Source organism: Fundulus heteroclitus, chromosome 24, assembly GCF_011125445.2.
Source record: "Fundulus heteroclitus isolate FHET01 chromosome 24, MU-UCD_Fhet_4.1, whole genome shotgun sequence".
NCBI lineage: Eukaryota > Metazoa > Chordata > Actinopteri > Cyprinodontiformes > Fundulidae > Fundulus > Fundulus heteroclitus.
The window spans coordinates 25,730,459-25,752,418 of NC_046384.1; the positions used below are offsets into that span (position 1 = coordinate 25,730,459).

At 39.5% G+C, this 21,960-nt stretch overlaps 1 protein-coding gene across 7 annotated transcripts in view; it reads right to left on the minus strand.

Moving 5' to 3' along the window:
* The window catches only part of gk (glycerol kinase), a 118,524-nt gene that overhangs the window by 74,502 nt on the left and 22,062 nt on the right, over positions 1-21,960 (minus strand). For 4 of the 7 annotated variants that reach the window (XM_036128084.1, XM_036128083.1, XM_036128086.1 and 1 more), the window contains exons 4-13: positions 14,731-14,808; positions 11,581-11,660; positions 11,346-11,483; positions 11,138-11,247; positions 10,072-10,138; positions 9,834-9,851; positions 2,398-2,433; positions 2,221-2,288; positions 2,084-2,126; positions 1,916-1,996 (exon numbers count right to left, since the gene is read on the minus strand). In XM_036128084.1, coding sequence (XP_035983977.1) covers positions 1,916-1,996; positions 2,084-2,126; positions 2,221-2,288; positions 2,398-2,433; positions 9,834-9,851; positions 10,072-10,138; positions 11,138-11,247; positions 11,346-11,483; positions 11,581-11,660; positions 14,731-14,808 — 719 coding nt within the window. The remainder of the gene's footprint in view (positions 1-1,915; positions 1,997-2,083; positions 2,127-2,220; positions 2,289-2,397; positions 2,434-9,833; positions 9,852-10,071; positions 10,139-11,137; positions 11,248-11,345; positions 11,484-11,580; positions 11,661-14,730; positions 14,809-21,960) is intronic. The other 3 variants (XM_036128085.1, XM_036128087.1, XM_036128088.1) reach the window with 2 other exon arrangements.

Genomic DNA, 21,960 nt, shown 5'->3' on the forward strand with positions numbered 1-21,960 from the left:
CATGGCTGTGTTTTTAGGTAAGACTGTGAGAGAGCCGACTCCCTTGGCTGAGAAGCAACCCCACACATGAATGGTTTCAGGATGCTTTACAGTTGGCATAAGACTGGTGGTAGCGCTCACCTCGTCTTCTCCGAAGAAGCTGTTTTTCAGATGTCCCAAACAATCGGAAAGGGGATTCATCAGAGAAAATGACTTTGCCCCAGTCCTCAGTGGTCCACTCCCTGTACCTTTTGCAGAATATCAGTCTGTCCCGTGATGTTTTTTCTGGAGAGAAGTGGGTTCTTTGCTGCCCTCCTTGAGACCAGGCCTTGCTCCAAGAGTCTCCGCCTCACAGTGCGTGCAGATGCACTCACACCTGCCTGCTGCCATTCCTGAGCAAGCTCTGCACTGCTGGTAGCCCGATCCCGCAGCTGAAACACTTTTAAGAGACGGTCCTGGCGCTTGCTGGTCTTTCTTGGGTGCCCTAGAGCCTTTTTTGGCAACAATGGAACCTCTCTCCTTGAAGTTCTTGATGATGCGATAGATTGTTGACTGAGGTGCAATCTTTCTAGCTGCGATTCTCTTTCCTGTTAGGCCACTTTTGTGCAGTGCAATGATGACTGCACGTGTTTCTTTAGAGATAACCATGGTTCACAGAAGAGAAACAATGATGCCAAGCACCAGCCTCTTTTTAAAGTGTATAGTGGTATCATTCTTACTTAATCATGACAGATTGATCTCCAGCCCTGTCCTCATCACCACCCACACCTGTGTTAATGGAGCGATCACTGAAACGATGTTAGCTGGTCCTTTTAAGGCAGGGCTGCAATGACGTTGAAATGTGTTTTGGGGGATAAAGTTAATTTTCTAGGCAAATATTGACTTTGCAATTAATTGCTGTTACGCTGATCACTCTTTATAACATTCTGGAGTATATGCAAATTGCCGTTATAAAAACTGAAGCAGTAGACTTTGTAAATATTAACATTTGAATCATTCTCAATACTTTTGACCATGACTGTATATCAGAAAAATGGCCTAACTATTGACTATTGTGTTTGAAACATCTTAACCGGACCAAATCCACCACCCATCCCCGTGTCCTTTCGTGGCATTTCAGGCATTACCATATGAAGAGGCTAATTTCCTACACGGGCAGTTTTGCTCTGCACAAGGGACAACTGGAGATGGCATGCTAATTGCTTGATATACTTTATTAAATCAAGGTTGCCTCTGGCATCAAAGCAGATGGGTTTCATAAATAAAATATGAACCTTGAATTCATTGTACATGTGTTAATGTGTCTGTGTGTGTAGAATCAAGAATTAAGAAGCTTTATTGCTTTATGTTTTACATTAATGAAATTTTTGGTGAGGCGTTAGCCTCAAGATCCCCAAGATCCTACTCTGGTGAAGTGTTGCATATGTTAGGCAGGATGGGATGAACATTAAGGTTACAGCATGAAACCCCTTACATTGGTCTCAAGGGCTTCCTTCATCAACTCATTCTTCTCTTGTTGTGAATTTGATCATGTTAACAAAGGGCTTGTAGGCCTTGAGTTTGAAACTGAGCTTATAGGTTTTCTGCAATTTCTCTAAGTTTTGTATGTCTGAACATGGGGGAAACTTTCTCTGATGTCCACTTCTGGAAAGAGGCAGCTATACTCAGTATTTACCACTTGTGGATAATCTTTCACTACAATAATTAACTGATATTCAACTTATATGATTACGACCTTATAAACCTACTCAAAAGCAGTTGTTGCTTCCCTAAGGCAATTGCTGAAGTCTTTTTGTCTTGGTCTTCTGTTAACACAAGTCCATATGCAAGCAAATAAAATGCATGAGATCTAAATGCGGCCAAAAAAAGTAAGATCTAAAAGATAAGGTAAGGTAAGACTAGATTAAAAGTCAAAGTGACCCAAAAGATACTGTACCTCCAGTGCATAACAGGCAGGTTTGTCCCGACCGAGTTTGTAGGCAACAGTCGTCAGCAGACCGTGATCGGACATAACAGGCTGCGAAATTAAACATGTCACTGTAGACACATGTTTGCTGAAGAGTTTGTAATTTTATCTGTTTTGTATGAAACATAAACAGCAAACCTTTGATCCAGTGTTTCGTAAGAGAAAGCAGCCAGTCCCATACCTGAAAGAAATTACAGACAAAACGTTTTGCTGGATTTTTAAAGACGAGATGGCCATTTGTTTAAAAAACAAAGTGTCCCAATGAATGCCTGTACGTGTTTTTGGCTTGTCCATCTTGAAAACACATCTGGCCGACAAGAGCTGCTGACTGATCCCCAAGGCACTGATTAACAAAAACAAAACAAAAAACCGTACAAGTGCTTTGGCTATCTTTCTAATTGTATGTGTGAATAATGATTTTTGATTAAATATTAAATAAATGACAGACTTACCCCTGAGATGGGAATACCAGACAAGGCCCCGGATTTCTGTTATGGAAAATTTCAATCCGTAAGATTCAAATTCAAATCCTATTGTTTAAATCCAAATTTAGAATTCCAATTGAAATTAAAATCCAATGACAAATTTGAATTCAAATTTAACAAATTTATTCTGAATTTACATTCTAAACACATTAGAAATTTATAAAATACTTATTTGAATAGCAATTTAAATTTGATCAAAATTCAACTTAAATCCAAATCCCGTAATGCTTAAATTCTGGTCTTATTTATTTGATCTAGTAACCTTATAGCTTAAAATGTCAGATTCTGCCTACCTTTACCAAAGATAAAACTAAACTAAAAAAGGTTTATGAAAACAGATTTGGAATCATGCAAGAAGACCGGGCTATGGTTTGCTACTGAGCAGGCATGTGGCAGAGCCGCTCTCAAGCGTCTTAATAAATTACTGATTCAGAATATCCCCGCGTGTCGGTTTGGCTCTGCCAGACGTGCGTACATGCACAGGTTCGCCCGGAGCGCCTCGGTGTGAAAGCGCTTGGCATTCCCACGGTGTCATTTCAACGCTGCTGTGCGCAGCTCCACTGCCTGCTTTTTTTTTCTGTCAAGGAATACATCCTGAAAATCTGAGATTGTTACACCACAAAATTGATTTTAAAGGATTTTTTGTACTATTCAAGGTTTTTTTCACACTTTTGGAAATAGGCCCCGCCCACTTGTTTCAATCGTTACCATATTTAATACTTTAGTTCAGGGCTATGACTAGAAGGGAATAAAGAAGGTTTTGTAAAAATCCAAACAGCCATTCTTGCGTAGTAGCCGATGTCAGCCAACATAATTTTCTGAAAATTCTTTTTTTGGTATGTTGGTACCTAATGCGAAATAAATTCCTTAAAGAATGAACGGATTGCTCTAAAGTTCTGAAAATATTAACGGATCTCCAAGAGTGCCTTCTCTAAGCACATGATTATTTTCATAGTCATTGATAAAATGGTTTTAGAGAAAAAAAAATATTGAACTTTATAGTCTTGTACATGTGAATTTGAATGTCTTGTAAACAGTTAAAAATCGCCTGGATTTTTACCAAACTGAAATCCATGTTTAGACTCCATATGATCAACAAATGTCCACATTTCCATTGGCCTAGAACAATATTTGTGGAAAATACATTGATTTCTTCATTTTACAAACTTTTAACAAAACAGAGTGTGCAACTTTCAAAAACTTGAATTGTTACACCTTATTCAAGGAATACATCCTGAAAATCTGAGATCGTTACACCACAAAATTGATTTTAAAGGATTTTTTGTACTATTCAAGGTTTTTTTCACACCGGCCTTGCCACGCTCCACTGCTCATCAACAGTTCAGCTGTGGAGGTGGTCAACAGCACCAAATTCCTCAGGGTGCACATCACAGACAACCTCCCTTAGTCTGTGAACACCACGTCACTGGTGAAGAGGACACAGAAGCGATTGTACTTCCTGCGGAGGTGAGGAGAGGCCACCTGTCCCCGTCCATTCTCACGACCTTCTACAGAAGCATCATAGAGAGCATTGTGACCAGCTGTCCCTCTGTGTGGTGTGGAGGCTGCAGCACCTCCGACCGGAGGAACGTGAGGAGAGTAGTGAGGACAGCAATAGGGATCATCGGGGCTCCTCTCCCCTCCATTAAGGACATTTCATCCCAGCGCTGCATGTCCCGAGCCCATAACATCATCAGAGACCCCTCACACCCACACCATGGACTGTTCTCCCTGCTGCCCACTGGGAAAAAGTTCTGCAGCATCCGCTGCAGGTTCACCAGGTTCTGCAACAGCTTTTTTCCCGTTGCCATCAGACTGTTGAACTCTAAGCAGCAACAGTAAAAGTGCATATGTATACATATATACCAAGGGTTAAAGCAAAAAAAAAGTTTGACTGAAACATTTTTTAAGTCAGCCCATAGATTCCCAGGCAGTGGACATCATGCCACATCAGTTCTCTCACTTGCTTATTGTGCAAAGTCAACATTAACCAAATCTGGTAGGTACAATATCCATTGACCATTCCTGTATCTGTCCCACCTTTCAGCTTCAGAGCCTTGGCGTCATCCTGGACAGCCTCCCATCCTCTCCTTCACTTTCCACATCATCACCTGGGTAACTTTCATCTCGGCAGCATCAAGTTCTTCCTTCACACTTTTGCCAAACTGGTTCACAGTCCACTTACCTCTTGACTTTACAATTTCAACTCCCTTCCCTCCCTGTCCTCCAGAAAACTTCCATAAACTAGCACTAGAATCAGCTTTCTCAGCCGGTTCTAGTGCAACTTGGTTCTACAGTGTCGCTTCACATCGCACTCCACTCTGTTTAAAAATAAAAAAGAACTTCATAAAAGCTTTCTGAAAATCGCCTTTCTCTGGCCTCACCCAGTCAGAACCTGTTCTCCAGTCCATATTGTAGCTGCAGTTTTTTATTTTTATTTGACGTAGTTTCCTTAATAATCTGCATGCATCAAAATCCTTGTGATTTTATTTAACGAGTGTCCTGGTGAGCAGCTGCTCCTTAGGTGGAGCTTCTGGTTATTGACTGACAGCCGATACAGCTCTGCCTTCTTTGTTACAGAAAAGCGCAAGTGGAATTTATTTACTTTTTCTGAATCAGACCCATTGAAATGCGTGACGCTGTTTCACATTCCGACTTTTCTTAAAAAGAAGAAAAGAAAAAGCGCATCATGCTAAATTAGCCTGAGCTGGCGCGTAACTCTTTGAGTTTTAAATAAAACGTAATAGTGAATCATGAGGAGATCCCTGTTTGGTTTATCAGCTAAGTTACTGGCAGCGAGGGAATACACGCTGACAGGTGACGTGGCCACAGGTGGAAATAATTGATTAATTAACTGCAGGAGTAGCGACAGACACACTTACCGATGAAGCTGCTGTCAGCTGTTCATTCCAGTGAACTTTATGACCTGCTAGTTTGCATAAATCCAAAGAAAACTTTGCCATATATATATATATATATATATATATATATATATATATATATATATATATATATATATATATATATATATATATATATATACACACATACATACATATATACATACATACATACATACATACATACATACATATTTATGTATGTATAGATAGATAGATAGATAGATAGATAGATAGATAGATAGATAGATAGATAGATAGATAGATAGATAGATAGATAGATAGATAGATAGATAGATAGATACTCTTTGGTGGCACTGAAATTATCTCTAAGAACATTAACAGATGTTAAACGGTAGTTATTCATCCATCCTGTATTATATTTGTTTCACCAGCAGGTGTCAGCCAACATCATTTTCTGAAAATTGATGTTGGTACCTAATGCGAAATAAATTCCTTAAAAAATCAACGGTTTGCTCTAAAGTTCTGAAAATATTAACGGATCTCCAAGCGTGCCTTCTCTAAGCACTTGATTATTTTCATAATCATTGATTAAATTGTTTTTAGAGAAAAAAAAATTTAACTTTATTGTCTTGTACATGTGAATTTGATTGTCTTGTAAACAGTTAAAAATCGCTTGGATTTTTACCAAACTGATATCCATGTTTAGACTCCATATGATCAACAAATGTCCACATTTCCATTTCCCTAGAACAATATTTGTGGAAAATACATTGATTTCTCCATTTTACAAACTTTTAACAAAACAGAGTGTGCAACTTTCAAAAACTTCAATACATGCAGTGAGAGAATTGTTACACCTTATTCAAGGAATACATCCTGAAAATCTGAGATTGTTACACCACAAAATTGATTTTAAAGGATTTTATGTACTATTCAAGGTTTTTTTCACACTTTTGGAAATAGGCCCCGCCCACTTGTTTCAATTGTTACCATATTTAATACTTTAGTTCAGGGCTATGACTAGAAGGGAATAAAGAAGGTTTTGTAAAAATCCAAACATCACAGCAACCCCTAGTAATGGACGATCCTCAAACGCGGGACACGTGTGCAAAATCTTATTTGCAGTATGGGTTATGAAGGACATGTTAAAATCTGTTATGGTTTTAGAATAATCAGCCATTACATTTGGAGCTAGCTAACAATCACTTATTTTAGCATTATTTTTCAAAAAGTCAAAATTCAAAAATCCGCCGTGTTGACTTTTTTTATTTGTCCATGACACGCTTATATATAAAGTTTTGCGCGGATCGCACAAAAAATGTAGGAGGAGTTTAACAAGAAAGGTTTAACCTTTCTAGCCATGTACAAGTAACTGAGAAACGAAAGGTGTGCCAATTCCCTTTTTGATGCAGAATCATCCAATAAACAAAGTAATATCAAGTTTTTGAGTGTGGGACCAGTAGTTTGGTGGTTACAGGCGGAAACGCATTGTCCTATGTTATAGCGCCCCCTAGTTGTTGAGGGGATCTGAATTTCTGGGTTTGAGTAGCGGTGAACGTTCTGTACTTGGATACCTGATTCAATGGGTTCATTACAAGTCCGCATGGGCCGCCCAACGCGTTTTAGCGGAAAAGAATAATTATTAATAATAATAATAAATAATTTAAAAACAGACGAAAAACAATAGTGTTCTCTGCTCACAGAGCAGACGAACGCCATAGCCGTTCGCCTGCGCTGTGCGCTTGGAACCCTAATAAAGAATGAAAAAAAACACAAAAAACAATAGGGTTCTCTGCTCACAGAGCAGACGAGCGGCTATGCGTTGCATAGCCCGTTCTTTCTGCACTCTAATAATTTAAAAACACACAAAAAACAACAGGGTTCTCTGCTCACAGAGCAGACGAGTGGCTATGCGTTGCATAGCCCGTTCTTTCTGCACTCTAATAATTTAAAAACACACAAAAAACAACAGGGTTCTCTGCTCACAGAGCAGACGTTTATGCACTGCGGGCTTGGAACCCTAAAAAGAAAGAGAAAAGGTGAAAGAAAGAGGAGATAAAAGGGAGAGAATGATAAAACGTCTTCAGTCTGCTTCATCACCTGCAAAGAGAGATGTAAAAAGAACAGCACAACCAACTGATATAGTATAACAGATACAATAAAGTAACACATTGATACCATTGCTGAATTGTATGTATTATCATTTAATCTGACATGTATAATGTGATACCTGAAGTTAAAAAATATATGCTTTCTGTATAGAAGTGAATCTCTAAGTACCTGGAACCCAACACCAGCAGGTGTTTGTGAGAGTGCACTTGAGTATGTAAAGTTTATCCAAAAGAAAAATGCTCAATAGTGGTTGTGAAGAGCCAAAGACCCATCCCCCCAGAGCATGGAAGCAGGTGCCGGGGGACCCAAAACCCCAGACGCCCCAAAGGGACCCCCAAAGCAAGGGCGCCCAAGAGGGGCCAACACAGGAAATCCGCCCCTCCACCAAGGGAAGAGGAGAGAAGGCCCCGAGGAAATCCCTCAGCCACCGCAATGCTGAAGCTCCCCGGAGCCGCGGGGGCGAGCCCGTGGGCTCCGCCGGCAGCCAGCTACGCTGAAGTGGAAGTGGCCATGGGCCCCAGGAGTGCCCAGCCCCCTGGCAGGAGCCCCGACCGGGCCCAGGGGGGCCAGGCCCCGCAAAGCAGAGACCTCGGTTGAAAGCTTTGGAGAGGATAACATATACCTTAAGGAACAAACTCCATAAATTCTGGGACATTTTGACAAAGGTTTAAATCTGGTTGGGAAACTACAACCTTAATGCTGTTTATTTAACTTGATTTAAATTAATTAACAAAGAACTTGATTTAAAATGTGAACTGTCTGCTTCCCCCGAACTGTTGATGCTTTGTTTTTTTCTGTATTTTTGTTAAAAAAAATAAAACAAGTTTAAAAAAAACAACAATGCAAGTACTAGTCTAAACACCATGAACAGGACTTGGATAACACAGGTGTAGGAAATCACTTATTTGACTGAATGAAGTCAAATAATAAAAAGAATTGTTGACTTCTACCAGCAGATAGGAAGGGTTTATCTGTCGGCCTTCCCACATGCAATTTTGATTAGATGTTTACAGAAGAATCATGATGACAGAGGGAAATTGTGCCAAAGACAATGAAGACATCATGTTTGGTGGGAGATGAAAGAGACAACCAGCTGAGTAGCATGCTACCACAGAAGCAACAGGGACAGCCACCATCCAATGCATTTCCAATCAATAATCCATTTAAAAAATAAATACATCCATGCTTGGAAGTCTTGATAGTATTTGTCTAGTTTTGACAAATAAGGTATAATAATATAATAAGGTCAAACTGAAACAGTGTTTCAGCTTGATTAAGGATTCAATAATTGTTTCTTAAAAAAAGTTCTGCTAATTTTGCCCCCAAAAGAATGAGATGAAATAATGAAGTGGTAAGAAAGACTGCAGTGATTCATCAAAATCTTACAGCAAAGTCTGGTTCTTTTAAAGTTGCAAACTTTTAATAATTGATTTATCCATCCATTTTCTAACACGTCTATCCCTTGTGGGGTCACGAGGGGTGCTGGGGCCTATCTCCAGCTGTCAATGCGCGAGAGGCAGGGTACATCCTGGACAGACACAAACAGGACAAACAACCATTCTTGCACACACTCACACCTCAGGAGAATTTAGAGAGGCCAATTAACATAATAGTCATGTTTTTTGGACTGTGGGAGCCGAAGTAACCGGAGAGAACCCACACATGCACAGGGAGAACATCTAAACTCCATGCAGAAAGACTCAGGGCAAGGGTAGGACTCGAACCCAGGACCTTCTTGCTGCATGGCAACAGCACTACACACTGCAATGTGCAGCCCCAATAATTGATTTGACAAATGGTACCTTATAACTAAATTATTTTGTTTTTTTACTTATATTTGTTGCTATTTTAATTATATAATTTATACTGATATAATTTTATATGTTAATTATCTTTCTTTTAATTTATTCAACTTTTTTTCTAAATTTGCTATATATACTCCCTAAAATATCAATACATCTCTGAACAGCAGAATTTCATAATACATACTGAAATATCTTAAGAACTAAAAGCCTTAATTACAGGGTAAAGATCTGCTTTAGTTCACATTGACAGTTTAATTACGAAGCTAAAGTATACTGCCAGTTAGAGGTTAACCTGTGATTGATCCATATGTGCAACAAATGACTGATAGTTTCAATATTTGTTTTATAAATGCAGAATAATTGTATTGAATAACTTTGGAATTAATAAAAAAAATATACCTTATGAAAGTTCTAATTTTGATATTTTATTACAATGGAAAAGAAAAAATACTGATTGTTTTCATAGTTTTTACTTTTGATCCCACTTTTCTACAAACAACATAATGACAAAGCTTGGAGATGCATGTGTTCTCAGAATGGCATATTATTTGCTGGTGATGGAAAGGTGAAACGGGTTAGTTTATATGGTGAGTAAAATAGTGATGATGATGTCAACACTTACCCAGCAAGAACTTATTTTCTACCAATGAGAAAAGAGACACAAAAATGCCTAAAGGAATATCTCATTCAGCCTTCATGCACTTCATGAAGACACTCTGACATAAATGTTTTTTTAAATAAATAAATTAAACCTTTGCTGTGTTATTTCAATCTAGCAACAATGAAATTAGTAGGGTAATTTGTAGGATTAAATAAACTACATGACGTGTAGTTTATTTAAAACATGTTTCAAAGCTTACCATTAGACCATATATTTCTGATGAGCTCCTCACTCTAGGCAAGATCTCCATTGGAATCCCAAAATATCTATAAAGGAGGTCAAGGAAAAGAAATGTCAACTAAATGCACATTTTATGCTCTGCAGGTCCTCCTGTTGATCTTTGTAAGATTACAATAAAAAATATATGTATTATTCTTATACTACCTCCTTATATAACCCTTTTCCGAGATACTTTGTAAAGTAGTATTTCAGAACTACGGGCATTGGCTAAAACCCTTTTCCTCCTTAGAAGCAACCATCAGTCTTGTGTATCTTCATATGTGTTGCACAAGTCTAACATCAGGTTGAAAAAGGCAAAATGTTTATAACACTTTAACACAGACCAATATTTCTCTGCGGCATGGCTGCAACAAAGCTGAGCTACCTTTCTCACATTTTCCTCTTTGCCTGTTAACCTTCGTGACGAGTGGTTCACAGCAGGGAGACAGCCACAATTGCAGTGCTGGCCAGGCTAAGTAAAGTCTGTTTTCTGCGTAATCAGACACATTGAGGAACCAGCCTTTACAGATACCTGTTTTTGTAATTTTACTCAGTTTTTGCAGGAAGCTGAGCTGAGACCACATGAGACAGTTTCCCTGTGGCTAGATGGTGCCTAAACTTTGGGACACCCACCCTCCACACCTGTGCACAGCCTCGCAGGAAGCCTAAGGAAACAGAGGTCCACACGCTGCCACTTCCACAGCCCAAGCGCACCACCTCCCCGGAGCCGTGTACAGCTCGCCCAGGCCTAGTTTCCCAAACAACGGGTGTTTTCCCCTTCGAGCTAGCTGCCTGCTTGCTGCTCAGATAACCAGCTTCACCCTGAAGCAACTTCTTCCAACCGGACAGCCCAAAGTCAACCGAACTGACACAGAAGCACAGACAGGCACAACAATGTATACAAAATAGATAATATTTAAAATGAATATAAAAGGAGATAATTTAGGACATAATATGTATAATTGTACATATTTACAAGTTAATGTTCATTAATATTTTTCAAATAAAAAATCTGAATCAAAAATAAATAAGTGCTGAAGCCATACTTGCAAAGTTCTGGGTCCCAGGCCATTGTATGAATATTAAAGAGCATGGTTCTGCTGGCATTGGTCACATCTGTACAATGGACTCCTCCAGACTTCCCACCGGTCAAACACTGTTGAAAAGACAGTTGAACATTTCATTTAAAATCCTTTTTTTTTTTAAAGTCACTAAGATCTAGGAAAGCAGTGATTCATCAAAATCTTTGAGCACCCAAATGAGCCAGGAGTCCACGGTTCCAAACATGGCATGGTGAGACACAACGGCTTTGTGGACCTCATCCACATTGTCCATCAGCCACCGAAGCTTCACAGCGCTAAAGTAGGTGCTGATCGGGAGACCTGTTTTATGCTGCAAGGAGATGAAGTCCCCATAAGACATACACACAGAAAAACAACAACAATAAAATAACGTAAATAAAGGTTACGTCTTAGACATAAAGTCTTACTCGTAAATGGTTCTTGTTCCTTCCAGGCGTTTTATTGATAAGACGCTCAACCGTTGACTGAGTTCGGAGGTCCAGCCACACTGAAGAACACAAAAAATCTGCTCAATCTATTGTTTTTATCTGCAGTTGGAGCTAAATTTCCCTAAGAATATAGATCTGAAATGCTACTGGTGACACCCTGCTGGCCAATAATTAAGAACTTCTACTGAAGTGTTTTCATGTAAACGGTGACATATAAAACATATTGTTGCACCAATATCAGTGCTTTCCTGCCTAAACCCATGTCTGCTGAACACTCAATCATTCAAACAAGAAAGTTGCTTACATGCAAAATATCACCTGGAATAGAACCTGTAAATTTCAACTGGCTGAAACAGAAATATTATGGATTTACAGATATGGACACTTAGACATTTGACAAGATGAATCCTAACGTTTTCCAAAAACATTAAAAAGAGAATGTTAAACAAACTGCTGCCATATCAAGTGTCATCTGCTGGATGAAATCATATGTGTCTGACAGAAAACAAGCGGGTTCAAATAGATCATTCACAGTCCACCTTTCTCACTTGCTCTGCTGGAGTTCCACAGGGATCAATACTTGGACCAATTTTATTCAGCCTTTATGTCAATGATTTACCCAGTATCTGCAAAACTGGGAAAATGCAATTATATGCTGATGACACTGTACTATATGTCCATGCAAAAACTAAAAGTGAAGCTGCTACTGTTCTCTCCAGCACTATTGTATCAGTGTCTCAAGGGCTCCAGGGCCCCGTTCTTCGTACGTTGCTTAAAACATCTGAGATCAAATGACACATCCAAGATGATTTCATCTGGCTAATCATGATCCGGCTAATTGGGTTCTTTGAACATACCTGTTGTTTATAATTAGTATCGCTGGATTGAGTTATTTGAGATAACTGCGTGTTCATGCATCGCTTTAAAAGGGTAAATGTATCGATAGTAGAAACAATGATCAGCAACGCTGCTATTGGCTGTTCAGCATGGCCAAAGAACAAGCACAGTTTTTCTCCCAAGCAGAACACGAGCTTTTAATGGAAGGTTATGCCGAATTTGATTAAAACGACAGGTAACACCTCAAAGTCTGCTTAAGCCAGGAGAGAGGGCTAGCAAAAAGTAGCAGACAAATTACATGCATACGCGCTGTCCACGTTAGATGTTTCTGTCACTTTCTACAGTATGTATTTTTGCTTTTTAATAATTTCATATTTACTTTGTTCTTTTATGTCGATGCCTCCACAGGACCCACTAGAACATGGGGACAAGTAAAAGTGAAATACAAGAATATTCTACAAAATGGTAGCCTTTAATTATTATACTTTATTTCAAAAACCTACTTGTTATGGCAACAGATCCAATATCGGTGTCATTCCTTAGACACTGGAAGTAAAGGACGCGTGCAAACTGGGAATTCTAACAAAAAATTCTTTATCTATAAAAAATGAAGTTTTTCCTTTTCCAAGTCACACACAGTTTACACGGTAAAACTGTATTGCTCCGTGTCTATATAATCCATCCATAGTTTTTTCTAATACAATATACGGCTCGACAAGGAAGCAAGCCTTTCAAAGTAAAACTAAACTTCACAATAAAATGGCCTGAACAAAGCTCCTTATTGAATATGATAAAAATAAAAAGCAAAGCATCATACAAATAACTTTAATATTTTCTATTTATGACTCTAACACCAATTTTTCTTCTTTAAAAGCCACTGTTAAATTATGTGTTTGTCTGTTTATAACAGCCACCAAGAAAAATCTCTCTACAATTACACTGTCGCGCTGCGCTAAAGGATCCTGTCTATTGCGCAATAAGCAAATTCAAAAAGCTCTGAAATTATTCTTGCACTTTCCACAACAGGTTGCTATCGTAAAAATGGACGACATGGATGCGACTCACTTCCCTATCTCCTCCGCTTATAAAGCCGTGATCTAATCCTGTTTACATGAAATAAGCCTGCTCTTGAGCAGGCTTAAGCTTGTACACATGTTGCTATGACAACAGGTGCAGGGTGTCTTTTGAAGAACCAAACGATCCAAGATCATGCCAAATTGTCAACAATCAAATCCAGCTGAGTTAGTGACGTACGAAGAACGGGCCCCAGGACTCCTGCCTACATCTTAACATTAGAAAAACAGTCTGTATGTTCTTCTCCCGACAGCTAGTAGAGGGTGATGAACCATCTGTGTTAATCCATGGAGAGAGATTGGATGTGGTTGAACACTTTAAATATCTTGGAGTGGTCTTTGATTCTAATTTAAATTTCAAGCAGCATGTAAAGAGAATCTCAAATATAATTAGGTTTAATCTTCCAAACTTTAAACATATAAGATCCTGTCTGACTTTTGAATCAGCAACAACCTATGCCATGATTTTTAGCCATATAAACTACTGCCATACCACATAGTCTCACACTTCAGAGGCCATTCTGAAACCCCTACAGTCTCTCTTCAAGATAACTGAAAGTTCTTGATAAAAAGCCTGTACATTATCATTATTGTAACATTTTAAGTAAGTACAACATTTTAGACTTTGAACGTCATCAGATATTTCTGGGTGCGTGCCTTGTTTTTAAAGTTTTAAATGGACTTGCTCCTCCTCCTCTAACAGATTTTATAAGCAAAAAAAACATTACTAGAATAAACACCAGAGCTTTAACCAGAGGAGACTGTAATGTTCAGCGGCGTAGGACCAAATTTGGTTAAATGGTTGCACCATCAGAGGAGCACAGTTATGGAACAGGGGGTTGTGCAACCTACATAAGTTTTAAATTCTCCTTGAAACATTGGTTTAAAACTAACCAGACATGTGTTCACAGGTAAATTGATCTGTTTCCATGGGCCTGTTAATCAAATTTTATTGTGATTTTATGTTATTGGCATCTTATCTGTTTGTGTCCACTCTGTTCTCTTCCTTAGTGTCTTGTTTAATGTTCACTGTTCTTACCTGTCTTAGGACAGCGGATGCAAATTAGATGTTGTGCTAATTCTGGCATATTTACATTGATGCTTTATGCTGACATGTAGATGAATGTGCATTGTCCTAATTCAAATAAATAAATAATAATAATAATAATAAAAAAAAAATATATATATATATATATATATACATATATATATAAAATACCGATGGCGTTGTAGAGGGGCTCCCCGGTCTCCTTGTCCCATACAAGTGTTGTCTCTCTTTGATTTGTCACTCCAATAGCTGCATTAAATCAAACAGTCACAATGCGTTTAGATAGTTAACACTTCTTAATGATGCCAACAAGCTGTGAGGAAAAGAATCAAAAAATAATTATTAGAAAGGCTCCTGAGGCCTACAAAATGACTAAAAACAAAAATTATATTTACTGTCAAAAATGTATTAAATTTATTTATAACACACAGTCATAGTAAGGAGAACTTACATCATTGCAAGGCTTTTATGGTTAAGGACACTATAAATACAGTCTTTGTATGTCTTTATCAGTCTCTCACATTACTGTAAATGGAGTTTTGCTTATTTTTTACATTTACTTCACTTTTCAACCAACCCAGTTTTGGCCAAACATCCGCTGTCATACAGATGGAATATTTGGTATTACAAAAGAAATTATTATCACACTTTCACTTCCAAGCTTGACAGTTGGCATCAGGTTTTTGATCTCAACAAACATGTTGATGTGAATTATGGCCAATTATCTATACTTTAGCCTTAACTGTCCAAAGATCTATGTTCAATACCAGTCAGGCTTATCAATGGGTGGTGCAGGACCACCACTCCCATCAAGATTACTGGGGAAAAAAGTGTAGACACTGTAACCATAAATTGTAAAAGTAATTTTCACGTCTGTTTAAGACTAGAGGTGGGAGATATGGACTTTAAATTTTATTACAATATATTTTGGTACTATTGTGATAAATAATAAATGTGAGAATGAAGCAGAATTACTCCCCAATTAACTGTCCCTCACAGCAGGGTGCCCATTGTTATAAAACCATGCTTCCCCCTTCCATCTCGCTCTTTTCCGTGGACCTTGTGAGGAGAAGGTCTACACAGGAGAAACGAAGCAATCGTGGGCCCAAATGGAGTTCGGTGACCCGCCACATGGACGCAGAATGAATCGAAGCTAAGTACAGTCTGCCTTCTGTGAAATTCACGTCAAGACCTATGCAGCCGACCCCCACAGAAATAGGCTGTTTGTGATCCCCCCCCGAGCTTTTGCAGGAGAAAAGCTGACCTCTGCAGCTGTTGTTCCCTCTGCAAGCTGTGCAGAGGCCTTCACAGGAAGCCTAAGGAAACTCTTCTGAACCCACTCTGTGGCCTCCAAAGCCCGAGCACAGCTCAATAGATTTCCAGGTAGAACTCACCCGAGCCAGGATTCACAGAGGAGTGAGACCAGCCGCTTTCAAGTTGCCCGCCCAAGAGCTAGCTTTCACCCCGGATCCCCTGTTGCCACAATTGGACACAAAAGCAGAGGTTTGGCAGAGATGATATGGGAAGTTAGGATGGGACTAATCATTTAAAATCGTTAACTATTATTTTAACCTGGGTGCGATTTGCTGGTGGGGATTCCCCCCCCCCCGTTTGTGACGTCCCCCCCTCTGGTCATTCATGTTTTATCCCTGGGGGGGATACATACCTCCTAACCTGACTCCACCAGATGGATCCATCTGGCTGAGAACGGGAGGAGAAACACGTCGAGTCATAAAAAGTCGATAAAGATGCCCAAAGCTCAGGATAAATGTGCCCCAGGCATTAAAGCAAGCGCACGTCTGAATCAAGCTAACGACAACATGGCTAGTTTGGGAGCTGAGAGCACCGGAACAAACATGGACTCGGTAGGAATACTTAAGGCCATAGACGATTTGAAAACTGTCTTGAAGGGGGATAATGCAAAGCTACAACAAATCATTGACCATTTGGGACATGAGATCAACAGTAAGCTGGACAGTATTGCCACTGAAGTACAGGGCCTGGCAGAGCGGGTCGACGAGGTGGAGGCCCGTGTTCATCAAGTGGAGAACTGGGCAAAAGAGGCAACTGAGGTGTTGTGCTCCTGCATCGAACAACAGAGGAAAACACAGCTCAAAGTGCTTGATTTAGAATCCCGTTCCAGAAGAAACAACGTACGTGTCTTTGGAGTGCCAGAAGGTCAGGAGGGGAACTCAACCACACAGTATATTGAGACGCTTTTGAGAAGCTAGCTACAAATACCGGAGCACCTTGACTTGAAAATACAACGCGCACATCGCACTCTGGCAAGTAAACCCCCACCCGACTCACCACCGAGGGCTATTATTGTCAACTTTCTGGAATTTTCCACAAAAGAAAAGATATTAAGTGTGGAAAAAAGGCAAGATCCATGTGGGCTTTTCACATATACACTTCAACCATGATTATGCACCTGAGATAGTGAAGAAGCGCAGAGAATATATCACTATCAAGAAAGCTCTCAATTTAAAAGGCATACGCTTCCAAACACCATTTACCAACATAAGGATCCACTGCGATTTAGGAACCCACACATATTCCAGCGCTCAGGAAGCCCACAAAGAGCTGAAGAAACGCGGAATCTTGGTGGAGTAACCGGCGACAGCCGACAGCGGTTCCAGAGCGGAGTTGAGTTTTCTGGAGCTACTGGGCAGGCAGCCAGCGATCAACAGCTCCTCTCAGTGCCACGGTGGCACTGAGAGCGAAGAACAAGCTGCAGAATTTCCAGCGGAGCATGTCCGAGTGAAAATAGGCACAACAACATGACATAACGCAATTTATTTTTTCTTTCTTTTTTTTTTACTGGACTCTGATTTACTATTCTGTGGGAGAGGACACGGTTTTATTTTCTACGTTGGACTAATAGGATGGACGTGTTTTTTCCAAAAGGCGCTTCTACTGTCCTTTTCGGGCCCTCTCAGTTTGAGAGGTTTAACCCTCGACTTGCCAACGGGGTCAAGAGTGAGAAGAGGGAGCTTCTTCTCATCTTGGAAGTTAGTTGGACTTTGTTTTGCTTTATTACTGTTCGTGTTCTGGACTCATGGACCACATCAGTCAAAGTAATTTTCTTTGTATATTAATGTCATATAATTTAAAAATCACTTCCTTAAATGTAAACGCACTGAGTAGTCCAGTAAAAAGAAAAAGGGTCTTAATTAATTGAAAAAAGATGGGATACAAATCGCTCTTTTACAAGAGACACATATATCTAAACAAGAACATGATAAGTTTAAGTCATTTGGTTACTTAAACACGTTTTATAGCTCTTGTAGAAATAATAGAAAGAGGGGGGTAGTCACCCTAATTTCTGACTCACTGCATTTTGAATTGATATCTCAAAAGGGATAGAAATAGGGCAGATTTGTCATTATAAAGGGGAGAATTGATGATGCTGTGGTCACGATTGTTAATATATATGTACCGCCAGAGAGTGAAAGGACTTGAAAATGTTCTTTGACACCATTATCTCATTTAGTGAAGGAGTTCTTGTTTGCGCTGGAGATTGGAACACAATACCTAATTATGCACTACACAACAAGCTATAAGAAACAAAAAACTGGTAGGTCAAAAGACCTAAATATCTTGATCAGGGAGATAGGCTTGTTTGATGTTTGGAGGGGTTTCCATAATAAAGAAAGAGAATTTACTCATTACTCTTCTGTACACAAAGTCCACTCCAGGATCGACCTGTTTCTGATGAACACTATAGATTGGAACATCTGATATTTCAGACCACAACATTATCTATTTGTCCAACGGTTTGTCTAATAGGCCTAAAACAACATTATGGCGCTTAAATATAGGTATCCTTAATAATGAAACTACAACAAAGGAGATTAGAAAAGAAATAACGGAATGTGTAAAAGACAATAATAATGGGCAAGTAAATCCCACCTTAGTTTGAGACATGGTCAAGGCAGTAATGAGAGGGAGACAAATTTCTAAAACTGCTCATCTTAAAAAAATAAAAAAAGGTTAAAATACGATGAATTAGAAAAAACATTAAAGGAATTAGAATTAAAACAGCAAATGACTAACAATGGAGAAATTTCAGAACAAAAAACAAAAACTGAAAACAATATAAATGATATGATGCTAGAGGAACTTGAGGAAAAATTATGATTCTCCAAACAAACATTTTATGAATCAGGCCCAAAAGCTACATGAATCTTAGATAGACAACTTCGTAAACACCAGTTGAAGCATTCGATTACTAAAATTAGAGAATCCTCAACTGGTAACTTAACCTATGACATGGATAAAATACATAAGACCTTTGAAAATTACTTTAAAACATTATACTCTTCCCCAGAACCAGTTAACATAAATAATATTGAAGATTATTTGGCAGCCTTGGACCTGCCTTTGCTTGGACTAATCCAAAATGAAGCTTTATCTGCCCCCATTACCCAGAGAGAAGTAGATACAGTTATTGGACATTTGCAAAGTAATAAGTGCCCAGGTAGTGATGGGTTTCTAAATGAATGGTACTAATGGTACTAAATGAATGGTACATGAATGGTACTTCCGGATAAACTTCAGTTTATCCGGAAGTAAACTGAAATTTATCCTGTAAGTGACTGCGATTGATCACTGCACTTTATCCTGTACTGTAATTCACTGCAAGGTATCCTGTAGAGTTACTGCAATATTTCTGAGCTGTGTGAAAACGAAATTTCGTTCTGTATGCACTCTGTGTATACAAAATGACAATAAAGAAAGTCTAAGTCTAAGTCTAAGATGTTCAGGAAGGAGCTTTCCCCTGTCCTACTTGAGTTTTTGAACTGGACATTGAGCAGAGCTGAGATCCCACCATCTTGGAGAGAGGCTTAAATCCTCCCTAAAGAAGGAAAAAATGTTGAACACTGCAAATCATATCGCACAATCTCAATTCTTAATGTCAATTATACAATTTTTACATCAATAATTTCTCAGAGAATGGAGTATTACTTGTTAGATCTAATACACGAAGCCCAGACGGGATTCATCAAAGGCCGACAAACTCATGACAGCATAAGACGAACAATACGTATTTCAGATCAAGCCAAAAAGCAGGGTCTCAGCGTCGAATTAGTTAGCCTTGATGCAGAAAAAGCTTTTGAATGGGTCAACTGGACTTTTTTGTATAAGGTACTAGAACGTCTGAGCTTTATCAGTTTATTTGTTGTTTGCGGTCACTTTATGACGAACCACAGGCCAGGTTAAAAATCAATGGGCACCTTACAAACAGCTTCCAATTACACAGAGGAACCCGCTAGGGATGTAGTCTAAGTCCATCACTTTTTGCAATATTCATTGAACCCTTGGCACAGGCCATTAGAGAGGATGATGGGATAAAGGGTGTCAGTTTTGCAAATATAGAACACAAAATTGGCCTTTTTGCAGATGATGTAATCACATACCTCAAAAACCCAAATACAACGCTCCCCAAAGTTATGTCAGCGCTAATTGAGTTTGGTCAACTGTCAGGCTATAGTCTAAACATCACAAAAACACAGGTTCTGACAATTAATTATTCCCCTAGTAAATCTATAAGAAAGACCTATGGACTTGAGTGGAATGGCAAAAAGCTAAAATACCTAGGAGTATCGATTTGCCAATATTTGGATGAGCTATTTAGTTTGAACTTTGGTAATGTTACTGAAACCATACAAAAAAACTTGACAGCCTGGGCAAGGTTACTGCTGGATTTCACAACTAGATTGGAAATAGTGAGGATAAATCTGCTCCCTCGATTTTTATATCTTTTCATGTCATTTCCTATTAGAATATCTAGCGCACAGTTTCATGCCTGGGACAGGTTGATCTCAAGATTTATTTGGGCCGGGAACAGGCCAAGGACAAAATTTAAAACACTCCAAATTAATAGGGAACAAGTGGGTCTGGCCCTTCCAAATTTGAGGGAATACTATTACGCACCTCAGATGTTGTTTATATGAAATTTTTTTAAATGTCGGAGGCAGTATTTTCAAATACAGATTTTTTGTAGTAGATTCTACAAATGAAGACACAGAGAACGCGGCTCAAACTAAGTCCTCAAAAGATAGGAAGCATGTTGTGCTTAACAAAAAGCAAAAGTAGCATGCGAGACTTGACATGGCATGGGAACGCCACAGTGATGATACAGGAGCTGACACAACATGGGGTTATTGATGAGACTTAGACAAACTTTATTGTCATTTTGTATGCACATGCATACAAAACGAAATTTTGTTGCTTACAGCTTACGACAATGTAATGAGATTGCAGTTGAAATAAGATAACATTACAATATAATTTGTCGCAGTGATAAGAATGTAACAGTGCAGGAGAAAAACAGTTTTTTTTTAAAAAGTATACAGAAGAATGTTCAACCATGTTTATAGCGCAAAGAAAATGGTGCAAAAAAAGGCATTCATTTGAAAAGTTCAATGTTGGCAGTGCAAAATAATAATGGTGCTAAAATGCAGTTGTGTACTTAAATTTAAATGGATTACATAAAGTTCAGTTCTGTGCATGTATGATACAGAGTCCAGTTTAGAGTTCAACAGATCAACAGTCTGATGGCAATGGGGAAAAAGCTGTTATAGAACCTGGTGGACCTGCAGTGGACGTTGCAAAGCCTCTACCCAGAGGGCTGCAGGGAGAACAGTCCATGGTGGGGATGTGAGGGGTCACTGATGATGTTATGGGCTCGGGACACGCAGCTCTGAGATGAAATGTCGTTAATGGAGGGTAGAGGAGCCCAATGATACTCTCTGCTGTCCTCAGCACTCTCCTCACGTTCTTCCAGTCAGAGGCGCTGCAGCCTCCACACCACACAGAGAGACAGCTGGACAGAATGCTCTCTATGGTGCTTCTGTAGAAGGTCTTGAGGATGGGTGGGGGCAGGTGGGCTCTCCTCATCCACCGCAGGAAGTACAAGCGCTTCTGTGCCCTCTTGACCAGTGATGTGGTGTTCACAGACCAGGTGAGGTTGTCTGTGATGTGCACCCCCAAAATTTTTATGCTGCTGACCACCTCCACAGCTGAGCTGTTGATGAGCAGTGGAGTGTGGCAAGGCGGGTTCTTCCTGAAGTCGACGATGATCTCCTTCATCTTCTCTACGTTCAGGATCAGGCTATTGTCTCTGCACCAGCCCACCAGCTGCTCCACCTCCTCTCTGTAGTCCCAGTCGTTGTCGTCTCTGATCAGGCCCACCACCGTTGTGTCGTCTGCAAACTTCAAGAACAGCATGGGGCTCAGGACGCAGCCCTGAGGGGAGCCTGTGCTGAGGGTCATGACATCAGAGGTGTTCTGTCCGACCAGGACTGACTGAAGTCTGTTGGTGAGGAAGTCTAGCAGCCAGTTGCAAAGGGGTGTGCTGAAGCCCAGATGTTCCAGTTTTCCTACCACATGCTGTGG